This window comes from Anser brachyrhynchus, assembly GCF_964034855.1.
Source record: "Anser brachyrhynchus genome assembly, chromosome: 2".
Classification (NCBI taxonomy): domain Eukaryota; kingdom Metazoa; phylum Chordata; class Aves; order Anseriformes; family Anatidae; genus Anser; species Anser brachyrhynchus.
In genome coordinates, this window is record NC_137695.1 from 25,046,748 (window position 1) to 25,062,041 (window position 15,294).

A 15,294-nucleotide genomic window follows, 5' to 3' on the forward strand; every position below is an offset into this window, starting at 1 on the left:
CATAATTTTCATAAAACTCATGATGCCAGCAAGCTTGTGTCATTTACAAGAAGCCCTTTCCCTACTTAGTACATTTCTCCAGTTCCACAGGATCTAATAAATTAACGCTCTTCCCCTTCCTCATTCCCATTTCCCCCTCTGGTTCACATAACTGGAATCATCAAATGATCTATACTTACACTCTGTTTTACTCCCCTTGCAATCAAAATGTACCCTCCAGGATTTTTCTTACACTTCTTCCAGTCATTCGTTACATGCTGTATCATCACTGATTACATTCAAAACCTCACCAGAAGCACATCAGTACATCTCTTGGGATCTGCTACCTTCACATTTGACAGATCAAGTATTGGAAGCTTCTTGTAGTCACCAATGTCAGAAGATTTGCTTACAGTTCAAACCAATATATATATAAAAAAAAACTTTTATTTTTTTAATTACAAAATATGTTGAAGGAAATCTCACACAATAGGTTCTCTACCCTTGAGTAATAGCTATATCTGATTAATCAAAATGTAACATTTTTAGTTTAGATTCAAAACTCCTTTTAATTAAAACAGGATTGCCATTTACAGAAATTTCAGTTATAAACAAGATTTTCCAGTTCATTCATCCAGCTGTGCATTGCACTTGTACACCGAATATGAGAGTTTACTGTTGTAAGATTAATGTAGATTTTTAACTGTAAGAAACAACATACTTTATTACTGACATTTCTAGATGAAAGAAAAAGAACTTGCAGATAGTCAAGAATAGGTTTTCCAGATCTCTTTCAATACAACCAAGCGAAGGTAGTTTCCACCTGACATCTGTTAAAAGTTCTTTCATTGTGCTCATTATGTATGTTTAAAATGTCAGCCATACAGCCAGGGAGAAGAGTCAACAGTTCTCAGTTGTTCTCTTTGAAAGATGTCTTGAGAAAGTCAATGCTAGCTATTACTTACTTTCTGCTCCATAAGAGGACTAAGGCTTTTCTAGAAATGGTCTTCAAAAAGCCATTTGGTTTTCACTGCATACAGGCAACCTCATGAAGAAGGCATGGCATCTACCTATTCAGTTCTACTATGCTTCTAAATATTTGTTCAACTTGTCACAAAGATTTTCAGGTATCAACCCAAGGAAGCAAAAACCAATATTCTTTTTCCTCTACATTGTTGTAAATACCAGACTGAAGAAAGAATTCTAGGAAACCTTACATAGCCTTTTTAATTTTCATATTACCCACGTTAAACTTTTTCCCAGTGTTTTCAAGAGACTTATAGGATGACCTATGGTTAATTTAGGTTATGATGGTAATGAGTGTATTACTGGTCTTCAGGGCTCTTATTGTGATCAGCTTCCTAAGAACGCCAGATGGCTGTTGTCTTACCACTTGGACCACTCTAGCGCATGCCACCTTGCTCTTCATGTGATTATGCACCACCACTATTCTTCTTTCTGAAGACACAGAAGGCACTAGTCTGAATGCAGCCCCCAAAGAAAATCTAACAGTTAAAAATCATTCATGTTATATAAGCAATGTATTCTTCATGTATATCAGCCAGTCCTCTGATTGCCATTGGAATTAAAAGCTATACACACCCTTATAATGCTCGTCTTGCACAGTTCCTCATCTGAAGGTGAGGAAAAAGAAAAATAATATATAAAAACCATTATACACACAAATTAAAAACAAAACTAAGAATCTCCTAAGAGTTCTGGTCTTGCTTGCTCGTTTAAATTAGCTATAAAGAGAAAAAAAAATCTAACCAAAATAAGAAAAGGCAAGCAATTATTTTAAACAAATGGCTTAAACTAAATCTTGTAAGTTATTAGTAACACAAACTATTGAAAAGACCATTTGTACTTCAAAATTGAAAAGAAAATATATGGATGTTTGATATTGTCATGCAGCCAAATTAAGTTACAGTAAAGACTCAGAGCTTGTAAGAAAAGTAAAATAGAATCTCCAGCCCTCAGAGAAGGAATAGTTCAACATGAACTGAGTCTTACACTTTTCCAACTCTGGATGACCTGAGAGTCTCAGTGTACCCAGCTTCATGCAGATAGTCCTGAGAACCAGTATAAGTTATGACCACTAAAATGTCATCCAGAATTTCCCATAAAAGTTGTCCCTGCAATACTTGCCAGATATGCCTTATATACACTTTCTAAACAAATGTTTGAGAGGCTGTCCTGGAATGACAGTATCTGGCTGTTGTATATCCAAAAATCTTATTCCAAAGGAGGTGGGTTTTTTTCAGTAAGAGTGGGATATCACAACACCTGTTTCTGGTTCACAACACCTTTGTTTCACGGTTACAAGAAAGATATATTTTATTTTATAAGGATTAATCACTTTACAAAATCTTGTTATGGCAATAAGTTAGAAATTACCTGTGATGTAAAAAGCACACCTTTTCAGAGTTTCTTGTCACTGTTTAAAAGTATTTTTTAATTTAGAATTTACTGTATGTTTCAGCATAACGTGTCATTTCTCAGACTTTCAAATAAAGTTGGTTATTTAAAAATCTCCTTTTTTTGAATTTTCCAGCATGGTTACACAACTCAGGAAACGACATCACTCTCCTAGTGCCAAAAATCAGGTTGGAAGTCTTAAATCTCAGCACACTCTCTCAGCCAGTGACAGAAAAGCCTGCTGAAGTTAATAGAACCTTTGTCCTATTTACTGAAAGTGGGCTTTTTCATGCTTTTTTAAGAACTCTACAAAATATACTTGCTGAATATGTCTGTAAGGCAAGCTACAAATGATAAAAATCTCAAAAGCTACAGAATAGGCTTCTGAGTAAGAGAATGGATTTGGACCTCTCAGAATTAAGAGCTGGCAATACTCCTGTGTTTCAAAAAGCAGTGATTTTTAGTTAAAAAAATAAATAAAATAAAATCTAATCCCATGTTTTGAAATAATTGGCAGCAAACACAGAGACTGTGAACCACAAACCAGGCACTGCAGTAACAGTAACAGAAAACTGAGAAGCTACTTCTTTCCCACAAGTGTCATATCAACAATTTAGCAAAGACTTCAGTTCATGATAAACACACCTCAGTACAGAAATCTAAGTGTAGCTAGCTAGCTATATATGATTAGAGTTGGTGGAGATCAAATTTAGGGTCAAGTCTAGGTGACTATCCAGTAGGCGTTTACTTTAGAGCAAGCTGATTCACTTTCCAGTTTTCTTCTACTGTATTGAAAGTAACCTTTTGCTCATGAGACAGAGAGGACAGGAGCTTGTGCTCCCAGCAAAGTAATACGAGGCCAGTTATAAACAATAACAACAACGAAGAATTCTTTAATTCTCCACAAGCCTTTTCATTCAAAACCATATCAAGTTGGGTACAATTCAAACACTGCTAAGTAATACTTATGGCACTGAACATTCACATAGTTAAGCCACGTAAGTGAATTCAGACTGAAAAGAATTAACAGTCCCCTGTGACCGCTTGAGTGCATGAAAACAACACATTCATTTTCTTCCAGAAGTAGAATCATGCATGCATCAATCCCTGTCTAGCCACTACTGAAGAAAAAAAAAATCAGAACACCCAGAACAGGTTACTTAACTCGCTAATGAAAGCAGTGTCAGGGCTACTCAAGTTAGTAAGCTCTCAGTACATTTCAGTGAATTTCCCCACCATTGGCAGCACTAAACCTGTGGCTTTGCTTGATCACAAAGTACCACACACCACCTCTAGCTCCACAGGCACCCAAGGGCTTGTAAGGAGCCTCTTCAGACCTCAGAAGCTTCTGACATTTCCTGAAACAGGCAACAAAGAATGCAAGGTGATGCAATATCCTGGAAAAGCCTGATTGAGACTACTCCTTTAGCAAATATAATTCAAGTTCTGGCACTGATTAGGCATTGTTCTCTCCCTTCACTCCTGAAGTTCTGCACTGCTTACTCTACACTTTTGCTAGCTAACCAGTACTGCATAGCTCTCTACATCAGGAATTTTTTTAATACGTAGTTGTCAGAAGTGTAAACCCTGCTCACGACAGCCCAGCTAAAAATCATCCTTACATCTTCAGAATTGTTGCAGTCTGTTCCTCCAAACGCTGAGTAAAATAAATGGAAAAGCACTCAAGGTTCTTTCATTGTGTATTTGTAGAAAAATACAGCATTCTCCTCAAGAAACTGGCTGCTCATGGCTTGGACTGGCATACGCTTTGTTGGGTTAAAAACTGACTGGATAGCTGGGCCCAAGGAGTCGTGGTTAATGGAGTTAAATCCAGTTGGAGACCGGTCACTAGTGGAGTCCCCCATGGCTCAGTACTAGGGCCAGTTCTCTTCAATATTTTTATCGATGATCTGGATGAGGGATAGAGTGCACCCTCAGTAAGTTTGCAGACGACACCAAGTTAGGTGCATGTGTTGATCTGCTCGAGGGCAGGAAGGCTCTGCAGGAGGATCTGGTTAGGCTGGACCAATGAGCTCAGGCCAACTGCATGAAATTCAACAAGGCTAAGTGCTGGGTCCTGCACTTGGGGCACAACAACCCCATGCAGCGCTACAGGCTGGGAGATGAGTGGTTGGAAAGTTGCCTGGCAGAGAAGGACCTGGGATTATTGGTTGATAGTTGGCTGAATATGAGCCAGCAGTGTGCTCAGGTGGCCAAAGAGGCCAACAGCATCCCGGCTTGTATAAGAAACAGTGTGGCCAGCAGGACTAGGGAAGTGACTGTGCCCCTGTACTCGGCTCTGGTGAGGCCGCACCTCGAGTACTGTGTTCAGTTTTGGGCCCCTCACTACAAGAAGGATATCGAGGGGCTCCAGCGAGTCCAGAGAAGGGCAACGAAGCTGGTGAGGGATCTGGAGAACAAGTCTTAAGAGGAACGGCTGAGGGAGCTGGGGTTGTTCAGTCTGGAGAAGAGGAGGCTCAGGGGTGACCCTATTGCGCTCTATAAGTACCTTAAAGGAGGCTGTAGCGAGGTGGGGGTTGGTCTATTCTCCCACGTGCCTGGTGACAGGACAAGGGGGGAATGGGCTAAAGTTGCACCACAGGAGGTTTAGGTTGGATATTAGGAAGAATGTTTTTACTGAAAGGTTTGTTAGGCATTGGAATGGGCTGCCCAGGGAAGTGGTTGAGTCACCATCCCTGGAGGTCTTTAAAAGACATTTAGATCTAGAGCTTAGTGATATGGTTTAGTGGAGGACTTGTTAGTGTTAGGTCAGAGGTTGGATTAGGTGATCTTGGAAGTCTCTTCCAACCTAGATGATTCCATGATTCTGTGATTCATTGTGGCCAGCTGAAAGAAGCAGGATCCTGTACTAGCTTCTTCCTCCCCTAAAACAAGCTTCCCAAGCTTTACCCTTATCTGTGACAGAGGTCTACTAAGTGCTTTACTCTGCTCACACTAAGTTATACTCTAAACATGAAGAAAAATGATACAGACTAGATCTGGATGATTGCAGATGTGGAGTGGCCACTTCAGTGCGGCCCTCTTCACCTCACCAACATATGGGCTGGCCGTAGGAAGGTACTCATGCCTGCTGCCATTCTCATAAAAGGTACAGAATAATAGATTTTTTCCCATTTCTCCTTGTTCCTTGTGCCTGCACACAAGATGTACCCTACATGAGGAGTGTGTGTGGGTATGCGTAGCACACACCTTTTTACAAGCTTGTATCAAAGCCCTCCAAGGACCTGCTCTCACCTCACTCTGTACAAGCCACATGCACTAACCAGAAACCACGGGCCAGGGTTTTCACCTAACTCTCCACAGCCCCTAAATTTAAGACAAAATGCGGATGCCCGACACCCCCAGTGTGACAGGCCCGTTGGGGAAACCTGTCTTCCTCCACGGGCCGCCACGACAGGTAGAGGCCGACGGGCAGAAGCCGCCATCACGCGATGAAGCGCCCATTCGCAGTGCTGCCCCCTGGCAGGCCCGTTTTGTAAACTTCTTTACTTGTAGCTGAGACGTTTGCCAGGAGATGGCAGTATAAGATAAAACATCCCCGAATTTTGTGTATCTTAAACACCCACACACGGAGACACCCACACACAGAGACACACATACAGAGACACACCGACACACCTAATGGCGCACTGGCCTTGTGCATTAGGTCTGTCGATATTTGCAGGGCACCCAGCATGTTTTCACAGCAGTTCAATAATAAATCTTTTTGCCGGGCTGGCAGTGAGGTAGACACAGCCATTGGAAGTGCTGCACATTTCTCCTGGCTCTGCTGAGTCTGGGACACTCTTTACTTAAGGCAGTGGAACAAGATTTCCTCACAAGTATCAACATTAAGCCTCAGGAAATTCACTGTACTTACCAGTTATTATGGGATTACCTAGCATGCCAGCTCTTTTCCCCATAAATAATACGGAGAAAAAAAAAAAGGCATGGCCCCCGGCATGATACAATGATTTGGCACTAATTCTCATTATGAAAGTAATTACACTTTTAATGTATCTGAGACTTGCTAAAATACGAGTGACACAACTCCATTTTAGTACCCAAATATTTTATTAAAATAGTTAGGAAGCTATAGCTTATTCAGACTTTGTAATCATGGTGCAAGTTCTGGTGCATGGAGTACTTCATCTCAGATACTGCTGGAATTTCTTGAATTTCTGCAAAGAACAAGGAATGCTTATCTGTCAGATGAACAGTCCAAATATGTTTGAAAAGTAAGCTAGTATTTGCACTGGTAAATTGGTAGTTTCTCTTGTTTTGAAACTCATAGACATTGTGTTAAATTTGTAAAATCCTCCACATTTTAAATGGGGTTTCATGAATAATAGTTGAGCATACAAAATACAGATGGAGGAAGAAAATAATATTTTATATTTTTGTATGTAATAGGTATAAGAGAACCATATTCTGTACTTTTATGCAAATTTGGACAATTGTGACTTCATTTTGAAAGAAATATGTGTACTGTAGTAACACATGCTAATGGTATCCTACGCTGCAATAGGCTGAGTACTGCCAGATCTAAGCAAGTGATCCTTCCCCTCTATTCAGCACAGGAGAGGACACACTTTGGAGTACTGTGTCCAGTTCTGGGCTCTCAGTACAAGAGACACATAGAGCTTCTGAAGAGAGTCTAACAAAGGGCCACAAAGATGAAGAAATGACTAGAGCACCTCTCCTACAAGGAAAGGCTGAGAACTGGAGCTGACTAGCCAGGAGAAGGGAAGGCTCAGGTAGAACTCATCAATGCGTATAAAAGCCTGACGAAAGAGTGAAAGGAAGATGGAGCCAGGCTCTTTTCAGTGGTGCCCAGTAACAGGACAAGAGGCTATGAGAACAAACAGAAACATGAGGTTATAGAATCTTAGAACCATAGAATCACAGCATGTTTGGTGTTGGAAAGGACCTTAAAGATCATCTAGCTCCACCCTCCTTCCCCAGGTGTGGGCAGGGAAACATTCTATTAGATTAAGTTGCTCAAAGCCCCATCCAACCTGACCTTGAGCATTTCTAGGGACAGGGCCCAGCTTCTCTGGGCAACCTGTTCCGGTGCCTCACCACCCACATAGTAAAGAATTTCTTCCTAATGTCTAATGTAATCCTACCCTTTCTTAGTTTAAAACCATTACCCCTTGTCCCTGAAAAAAAGTTTCTATCCATCTATCTTACAAGCCCCCTCTAAGTATTGAAAGGCTAGCCACACTAAGGCCTCCATGGAGCCTGCCCTTCTCCAGGCTAAACAATACCACATCTCTCAGCCTCACTTCATAGGAGAGGCGTTCCTGTCTTCTAATCATTTAGGGGGGCCCAGGTTCCATATGAACATCAGAAAGCTCTTATTTAATGTGCAGGTGACCAAACACTGGCACAGGCTGCCCAGAGAGGTGGTAGAGTCTCCATCCTTGGATATATTCAGAAACCACCTGGACATGGTCCTGAATAGCCATCTCTGGGTGGCCCTGCTTGTGCAGGGGTGGGGGGGTTGGACCAGGTGACTTCCAGAGGTCCTTCCAACCTCAACCATTCCATGATTCTGTAATAGCAGCTCTACATTATATCCGATAAAAATAACTGATTTGTGGTAAAAAGTTAACCTTTCATGCATATCTCAAATGTCAATGTGATGCTTTTGGGTCACTTAATTAATTAGTTGTATTAGTTACAAGTTTACTTAAATTACCTTCCTTGGTATATTATGCAGAATAAATTATTCATCTCACAAAACTTCTTAGCTAGAGTCTTGTCTCTTTTTAGCTACACTATTTGCATGAGAACAGGAACCAAATGTGGAAGTAGTTTTCTTAATTAATTATATGTTAAGGAATAGGCTCAGATATGCCTAAAAAAGATATGTGGAGCTTACAATATGTCAAACTATAAGCTGTACTACTCCAGGATTCAGAAAACAAGGACACGCATCTCCAGGAGGTATGTATTATTGTAATATCACAAGAGGCCTGTGCTTGATAACTTTTGTATGAGTTATTTTACTCTCTTTTCAGCAGAAGAAAAATGTTTGCTTGGAAACAAGAAAAGCACATTTGTGTGTTGGACTTGACTCTGTGTGACGGAAGCATGTTAGCAAGCCGACTTTATGCATGTATTGAATGACTGCCTGGATCACGTATCTGTGGGGAAGTTTCTAGTATCTGATGTCTTCTGTCACTTGTTATAATAAAAGTCTATAAAACTTCCTTTAATTTACAACAAACAAACAAACAATCACATGCTGAGAAGTGACTAAACCCAGACTTCTGGTGTGGCATTGGTTGCAATGGTTAATATAAATTTGTCCAACTTAACTGCTGATATGATTTTTAAATTGCATTTTTTTAGTAACTGTTTCTCCATATATTGGAACTTGGGCACCTCAGTGCCCATGCATTTTCATAGGCTTTCATTTTCACTTTTTCATTAAAAATATATATGCAAAAGAATAGAAATTTGGTCTGTTACATGAGACCTTTATTCTATGTACATTCATCAGTCGCCCTGTTTGATTATTTTTATATAGCCATGCTTCTACAATGATTCTCAAAAGGAAAGAAAAAGCAAAGCAAAACAAAAACAAACAACAACAACAAAAAATACTCTTTAAGATGTTTTCCTTGCATATCTGTCTCTTCTCTTTGTTAACCACCAAGCTTCACTATTTTGTTTATAATGGCATTTTTTTGTGCTCTGCTTTGAAGGAGAGAATACTTGTCTGTTCCTAAGACAGTTCAAGGTATTTCTAACAAATAACATACCTCAAACACCCCTGAGGTGACAGTGACCAAGTTCTTACAATATGTTTATGTAACATGCAGACAGACAATAGGCCAAGTTTGACCTGAAATCTGAGTTGACTTGCACTTGATAACAGCAAATTAATTTTGTAATCCTCCCTCAGCAGTACCTACAGTGGGTCCCTGAAATCAAGAAGTTCAACATTCTACCTAAATCACCTGCCTGCGGCAGCCATGACAACAAAGCAGCCCCAGCGCTACGGGAAACTGCAGCGCAAATGATGCGCGGTGCAGCTGCAGAGGTAGGGGACAGAGGTGGCACAGCAGACTGTGGCAAAGGCAGAGGTAAGATAGTCATTAACTCAACCTCACATTCTTTGTTCAAGCTTACGGTGAGGTGGAGCCAAATCATCTTGGTTTGTAAGCACTGTGACAGGCGAGCACTGAGGCTCTGTCTCAGTACCCGTAAAATCAGCCATAGAACTCTTAATTACATTCAGTGAAAGCAGATGCATGTCCTGAGCAAATAAAACCTTTGGCAGGGTCATCTTTCAGAAGGAGGTGTCTCTTATTTTCACATCACTCAATCCATTTAATGTTCTCTATAATTGAAAGCATTATCCTGTCAGGTAGGTTTTGCACAGCAGATCTGGTGTCACAGCAGAACTGTTGGGCTGTGTATCAGAGGCTGCATATCCACTACTAGGAGAACTACTCCTTTACCACATTATGACAACCAAATGTAGGCATTTATAAGTAGCGATTTGTAGCTCTCTTCAGAAATGTAAAGTGAGATGGTTATTGTGTTGGTGTTAGGAAAATATTTGACTGATGTTTTTACAAGCTGGTTTGGGGAATCTTAGATAGTTCAGGTAGGAGACTTCTGTGTTTTTTTTTTTTGTTGTTGTTGAATGAAATAAATTAGATTTGGGCAGTCTTGTTATTAAGTGGTAATTGCTGATAATTTTGATGCTTGAAAATACACAATATCTGAGCTTCTTAATTGTTGTTAGAGTTTGTGTTATCCATTTAGGTGTGTGATATTTTGTAATTTTTACATCTTATTTACACATGTGATCTATTAGCAGCACATACTAATCTGATAGCCCTCTCTGATTTTAGCTTCAAGGAACAATGACAAAATTGGAATTTCCTAACTAGAACTGTGTGATTTTTATCAGACATCGTCCATAGGCTTCATCTTTTGGCTTTGCAGTCCACTGAAGTGATCCTATGAGCATCACCAGACATATCTTCACGGAACAGTGAATAAAACAAACAGAATGGACAGGAAGGAGGAAGAGTTTCATTGTTAGAGGAAAATGCTATAGGTAAATGACCTTTGTCATTGTTTACAGAGCAATATAACTAAAAATTAGGTCGCATATTCAAAGTTAGTTCAGAGCAGTTTTTTAAAAAACATTTCCAATAATCAATATATTTGTATATAAAAATAAGCCTGGGCCAAAATACCAGTCATGCCTATTTTGGAGAATATCTGATCTATATTTTTACTTCATTACTCTGGTTCACTTCACAAATGCTAATGCTAAAAGCAGTTTACAAGTTCAGCTTGTGTAAATTCAATAAGTGTTAGAAAGTTATTCAGTATTTTAAAGCACTTATTAGAAAGTTGTGCATTCCAGAATTGCGAGCCTATTATTAATAGTAAAATAGGAATTTTAACACAGCTGAAATAGGAAATTACACAGCATGGTTGTGGGTTTTTTTGTTTTTGTTTTTGTTTTTTTTTGTCCTAAAAGAGAAAAAACAGTTCTTTTAATGTTGAGAGAATCTGGAAATATTATTCCCTGGGATATTTTACCCAGTAGTAATTTCCACAGTACTCTATTATAGTTCGTCAGTTTGCATTTCATGCCTTTCATTGTCATGAATTAAGCATTTTACTAAAATCCATTAGAATTACATGGATATAAGCCTGTGAGAGGAAAATTAGGCCCATCAATCCTTAGCATTAACGTAACCCATTTAATTATGGGATTTAGGGAGTTTGTAATTATCTTATAAATGGGATGTTTACTGATAAAGAAATTAGTATCATAGTGTCATGCATGTGTGAAATTTCACTGACACCTAACAGGTAGTTCTGTGATGGTCACCTCCATCTCCCAAGAGGAATGTCATTTATATCGAAAAGGTGATCTAATTTTCCCTCAGGGGTCTCTGGGCCTTTGGAATTGCTTGGAAAAATAAAAATTACATTTGTAGGGACTTTGCATACAGTGCTTTATTTTACTAACTTCAGAACACAATTTAAGGGAAGAACTCAAATTTGTATTTCTATGAAAATGTTTCCCCTTTAATTAATTCTTAATTTCATTTTCATGTGCTGTTTCTTTTTTCTTTTTTCTGTAACATGCTTTTCCTGTAGTGAAACAGCAGTCTGAGAACTTTAACTGAAACAGATGCTTATTTCAAATATGGAACAAAGGATAGTGCAGATGTTTGTAATTCCCTGCCATGGCTGGTGTTTTCCTTTTATGACATTAATGGTATTCATTTCCTTTTCAACTGAAGGTTGGGGACATCATTTTTTAAATGCACCAACACGCAGTACATCTACTGATCTGTTGACAGATTATTTCATTTTTTCCGTGAAACACTATATATTTTAGGAGGGTAATTCTTAAACATTTCTGATTGTAGGTTTAGTTTACTTGGGCAGTAATATGGGCACAGTAATTTGCTGCTAGGAGCCCTAATATTTTTTCATCTTGGTCGCGCTTGGTAACATTGTGCAAATATTATTTTCTTTCGGCATTTTTTGGAGTGTGTCTGGTCTTTGCTGGAAAGCTCAAGTAAAGAAAGAACATGTACTAAATGAACATATACACTTTATTTTTAAATACATATATATTCAGTGGAAAGTGGAAAAGGTGAATTGTGTTAAAAAGATCAGCAGGGCTGAGATCTAAATATATTCAGAAAGATTTTGGATTTTGCATTTATTAAAGCAGTCTGATTCCAAATGCAGAATAAAGCACGTGTTTGTTCACATGCAGCTGCTAGACACCAACCAAAAAAGGCTTGACAGGAATGTGTAAACCGGTGCCATTCATCACACCACCAGAAATGGAACCGACTTCGTGGGTAACTGAAAGGAAAAGCGCACCATGAACACCCAGTGCAAATTTGCTATCAGCCATGCAAGTCACACATTTAGTAGACAATAACCAGTAATAATTAAGTAATACAAAGAATATTGCTTTGTATCGAAGGATGAGGTATAGAATTGTATTTGCATTTAATTGCTGTGTGCCAAATTCCCATTGTGATTAAAGCACAAGTATTGCAACTTCGCTGACACGACGAGCGCGTTATTAATTTAAACAGGGGACTACACATCCTTTGTTGTCATCCCTACACAATGTGACACGCACTCAAAAAGCTTGTTCTTGTATTTCCAAGGTTTAGATCCGCGCTGCACGAGGCTGGAGCCAGGTGTAGGCTCAACACTTAGACAATCGAAACTGCCAAAATGAGCATCGCAGCCACAGGGGTTGGGCTGCGAGGCAGCGGAGGGCAGCAGACCCGCAGAACTCGGGTATTGTTAACTCAAAATTTTGTATTAAAGCGACGCCAAATAACAGGCGCCTTTCCAACGGTGTTCTGAGGTGTGAGACGAGGAAGCCCCCCGCCTTTCCCCCCTCCGAGGAGGGGCTGGGCCGGTGCCTCCGCCACCTCCCTCAGCGGTGCCCGCGGCTGTGCGGGGCAGAGGCGGCTGTCAGGTCCCCGCAGGGCCCGGGACTGGCTGCCAGGGGGGCGAAACCCGGCCGGGAAGGGAAGGGAAGGGAAGGGAAGGGAAGGGAAGGGAAGGGAAGGGAAGGGAAGGGAAGGGAAGGGAAGGGAAGAAGGAGGGATGGCGGCGGGAGGAGGAGCGGGCGGTCCCCACGTCACTTTCCCCGGCCGCGTGTTTACGTGGAGATGAAGATGGCGGCGCCGGTGGCCTCTGCGCGGCCGCTGCCGTCGCCGTGAGGCGGGTTTGGGAAGGGACGACACGGGACGGGACAGCCCAGGCAGGCTGTGCGCCCCGGCTGAGGGCGGAGCGGGCCCGCCTCCCGCCGCCGGTAACGCTCCGCTCTCCCCGCACAGGCGCCATGGAGGACGAGGAGCGGCTGAAGAAGCTGGAGGCTGGGAAAGCCAAGGTAGGGGGCGGCTGCGGCGGGGCGGGGGCGGGGAGGCGGAGGGGACGGGGCCGGTGGCTGTGGCGGGGGACCCGGCCCGGCTCGGCTCGGCTCGGCGGGGACCCGCGGCGAACAAAGCCTCGGGGGCGGGGTGCGCTTTGTGCTGCCCCGGGCCCCCCTCCCTCTCTCTCTCCGTGCCAGCCGGCGGCCGGGGACGGCCACGTCGCGGGGAGCGCCACAGGTGGCCGCGGCGGGGCGGGAGGAGAGCCCGGCTCCTCGCCGCCTCGCCCCCGAGCCTTTAAAGCCGAGGAGACTCCCCGTGAACCTTCCCGGAGGTTTGCGGAGCCGGCAGCTGCGTCTCAGCGTGCTACTAATGCCTCTCAGGAGGGGGGATTACGGGCTCCCAGTGGTTATTGAATTATGAGGGGTATAACACCAGCACCAGGCAGCTGTCACTGCCCGCTGGCTGTCGGGGTCCGAGGCCAGCCCACAGCCTTGCACCAACTCGGCTTGGCTTGTCCTGGTTCGGTTTGGTTTGGCTCCACAGGTGCTGGCCTCATGGGCCGCACATGGGGCCACCCCACACTGCAGGAACCTCCTCTTGCCCTCAGAGAGAGCCTTGGTGAGGTCAGGGAGACGAGGGAATTAACGGCATCCGTGGTAAGGTGAGGTTAGAGGGGGCGTTTTGATGCCAGCTATTGTCTGGTTCCTTCCAGCAGTCGCTGCTCAGTGGCAGGGTTCGCAGCACTGTAAGCCTGTAATCCGCACTGAGGAGACACGCGCAGCTTGGCAGTGGTCACCAGCGGTAAAAGCAACAAAAAGGCAAGCTAAAGATAAAACCATGAAATAGCATCATCGTCGTGCTTATGTAGTCCATCGAAGAGAGAATGTAGTTGGGCAGGGAAGTGTTAGGCTGTGTTACATAAAAACTTTGTAACTCTTGGTTTGTGTCTGTTTCTTTTGAAACACTGTTCAAAAGGTACAGTGGCAAACTCTTGTAGATGGTTTATATAGGGCGTTCTTACATGCTTATAGCAAGAATGGTGTTTATGCATCATTAAAGTCATGCAATCACGGAATGATTTGGAAGGCACCTCAAAGATCATCTAATTCCAACCTCCCAGCCATGGGCAGGAAACGTACCGTGGCGCTACTGAAAGGTACCGGGACAGGTCGGTAGTGCTGGCAGCCTTGTGTTTGGCTGCACCCGGGTTGACAAATTAATTCTGCTGCAGAATACTTGAAAGTAGTTCACAAAGAAAATGGATGGAGTAAATTTACTAATACTACAAACCACAGTGAATAATTTATCAAGAGAACTTACATTTTTCTGTTCCTGTTGGCTTGGTATGAACACAGAAAATTAGTGGCAATTTCTAAAAAGCGAACCAGAAGTTGGGGCTCAAGAAGGAAGCTGTTGCATTCCTGCTAGCTTTCAGAAAAGACATGTGCACGTTTTACTAACTTACTGTTAAGCAGGAACACCATCAATGCTGTTGCACTTCTTCTAGCCTTTTCTGACTGAAATGTGTGGATGTTCTTATAAATATATCCCTGAAGACTTTAATGTTCTGTGCTTTTAAACTTCCCTTGTGGTTAAAGTCATTGTAACTCTTTAAAGCTATATGTGTTTTACATGACAAGGGACTGTAAAAGCAGTGTTAGTATTTCAGATTTCACTGGCATTCTCTATACCCTTCTCCCTCTTTCTTTCTTTCTTTCCCTCCACATGAATAGTGTAATTAAATGTGTTGTACTGTGGAGACTAGGTCTCAGTCTTCCAGTGACAAGTGTCACTGCTAAAGGCAGAAAAGAAGAAATTGTGTTAGCAGAGAATGGAAGTAGGAGTTGCTCCTGCAGCTGCCTTTCTCTTTTTCAAGGATACAAGCACATTCACAGCAGCACGATCAGTATGCCTCCCAAAATTGCTTGGCTCCATTGAATATTTTTCTGCAAACCACAGCAACAAGCGTCCAAAAAACTTTAGAGCCTAACCACTG

The 15,294-nt window shown here is 42.1% G+C and overlaps 1 protein-coding gene across 12 annotated transcripts in view; it reads left to right on the plus strand.

Moving 5' to 3' along the window:
• Positions 1-12,788: 12,788 nt before the first annotated feature.
• Positions 12,789-15,294, plus strand: part of AKAP9 (A-kinase anchoring protein 9) — a 110,246-nt gene continuing 107,740 nt past the window's right edge. For 8 of the 12 annotated variants that reach the window (XM_080582536.1, XM_080582539.1, XM_080582540.1 and 5 more), the window contains exon 1: positions 13,089-13,315. In XM_080582536.1, coding sequence (XP_080438662.1) covers positions 13,268-13,315 — 48 coding nt within the window. In that variant the 5' untranslated portion in view covers positions 13,089-13,267. Of the gene's footprint in view, positions 12,899-12,992; positions 13,316-15,294 lie in introns of those variants that run through there. The other 4 variants (XM_080582531.1, XM_080582533.1, XM_080582535.1 and 1 more) reach the window with 4 other exon arrangements.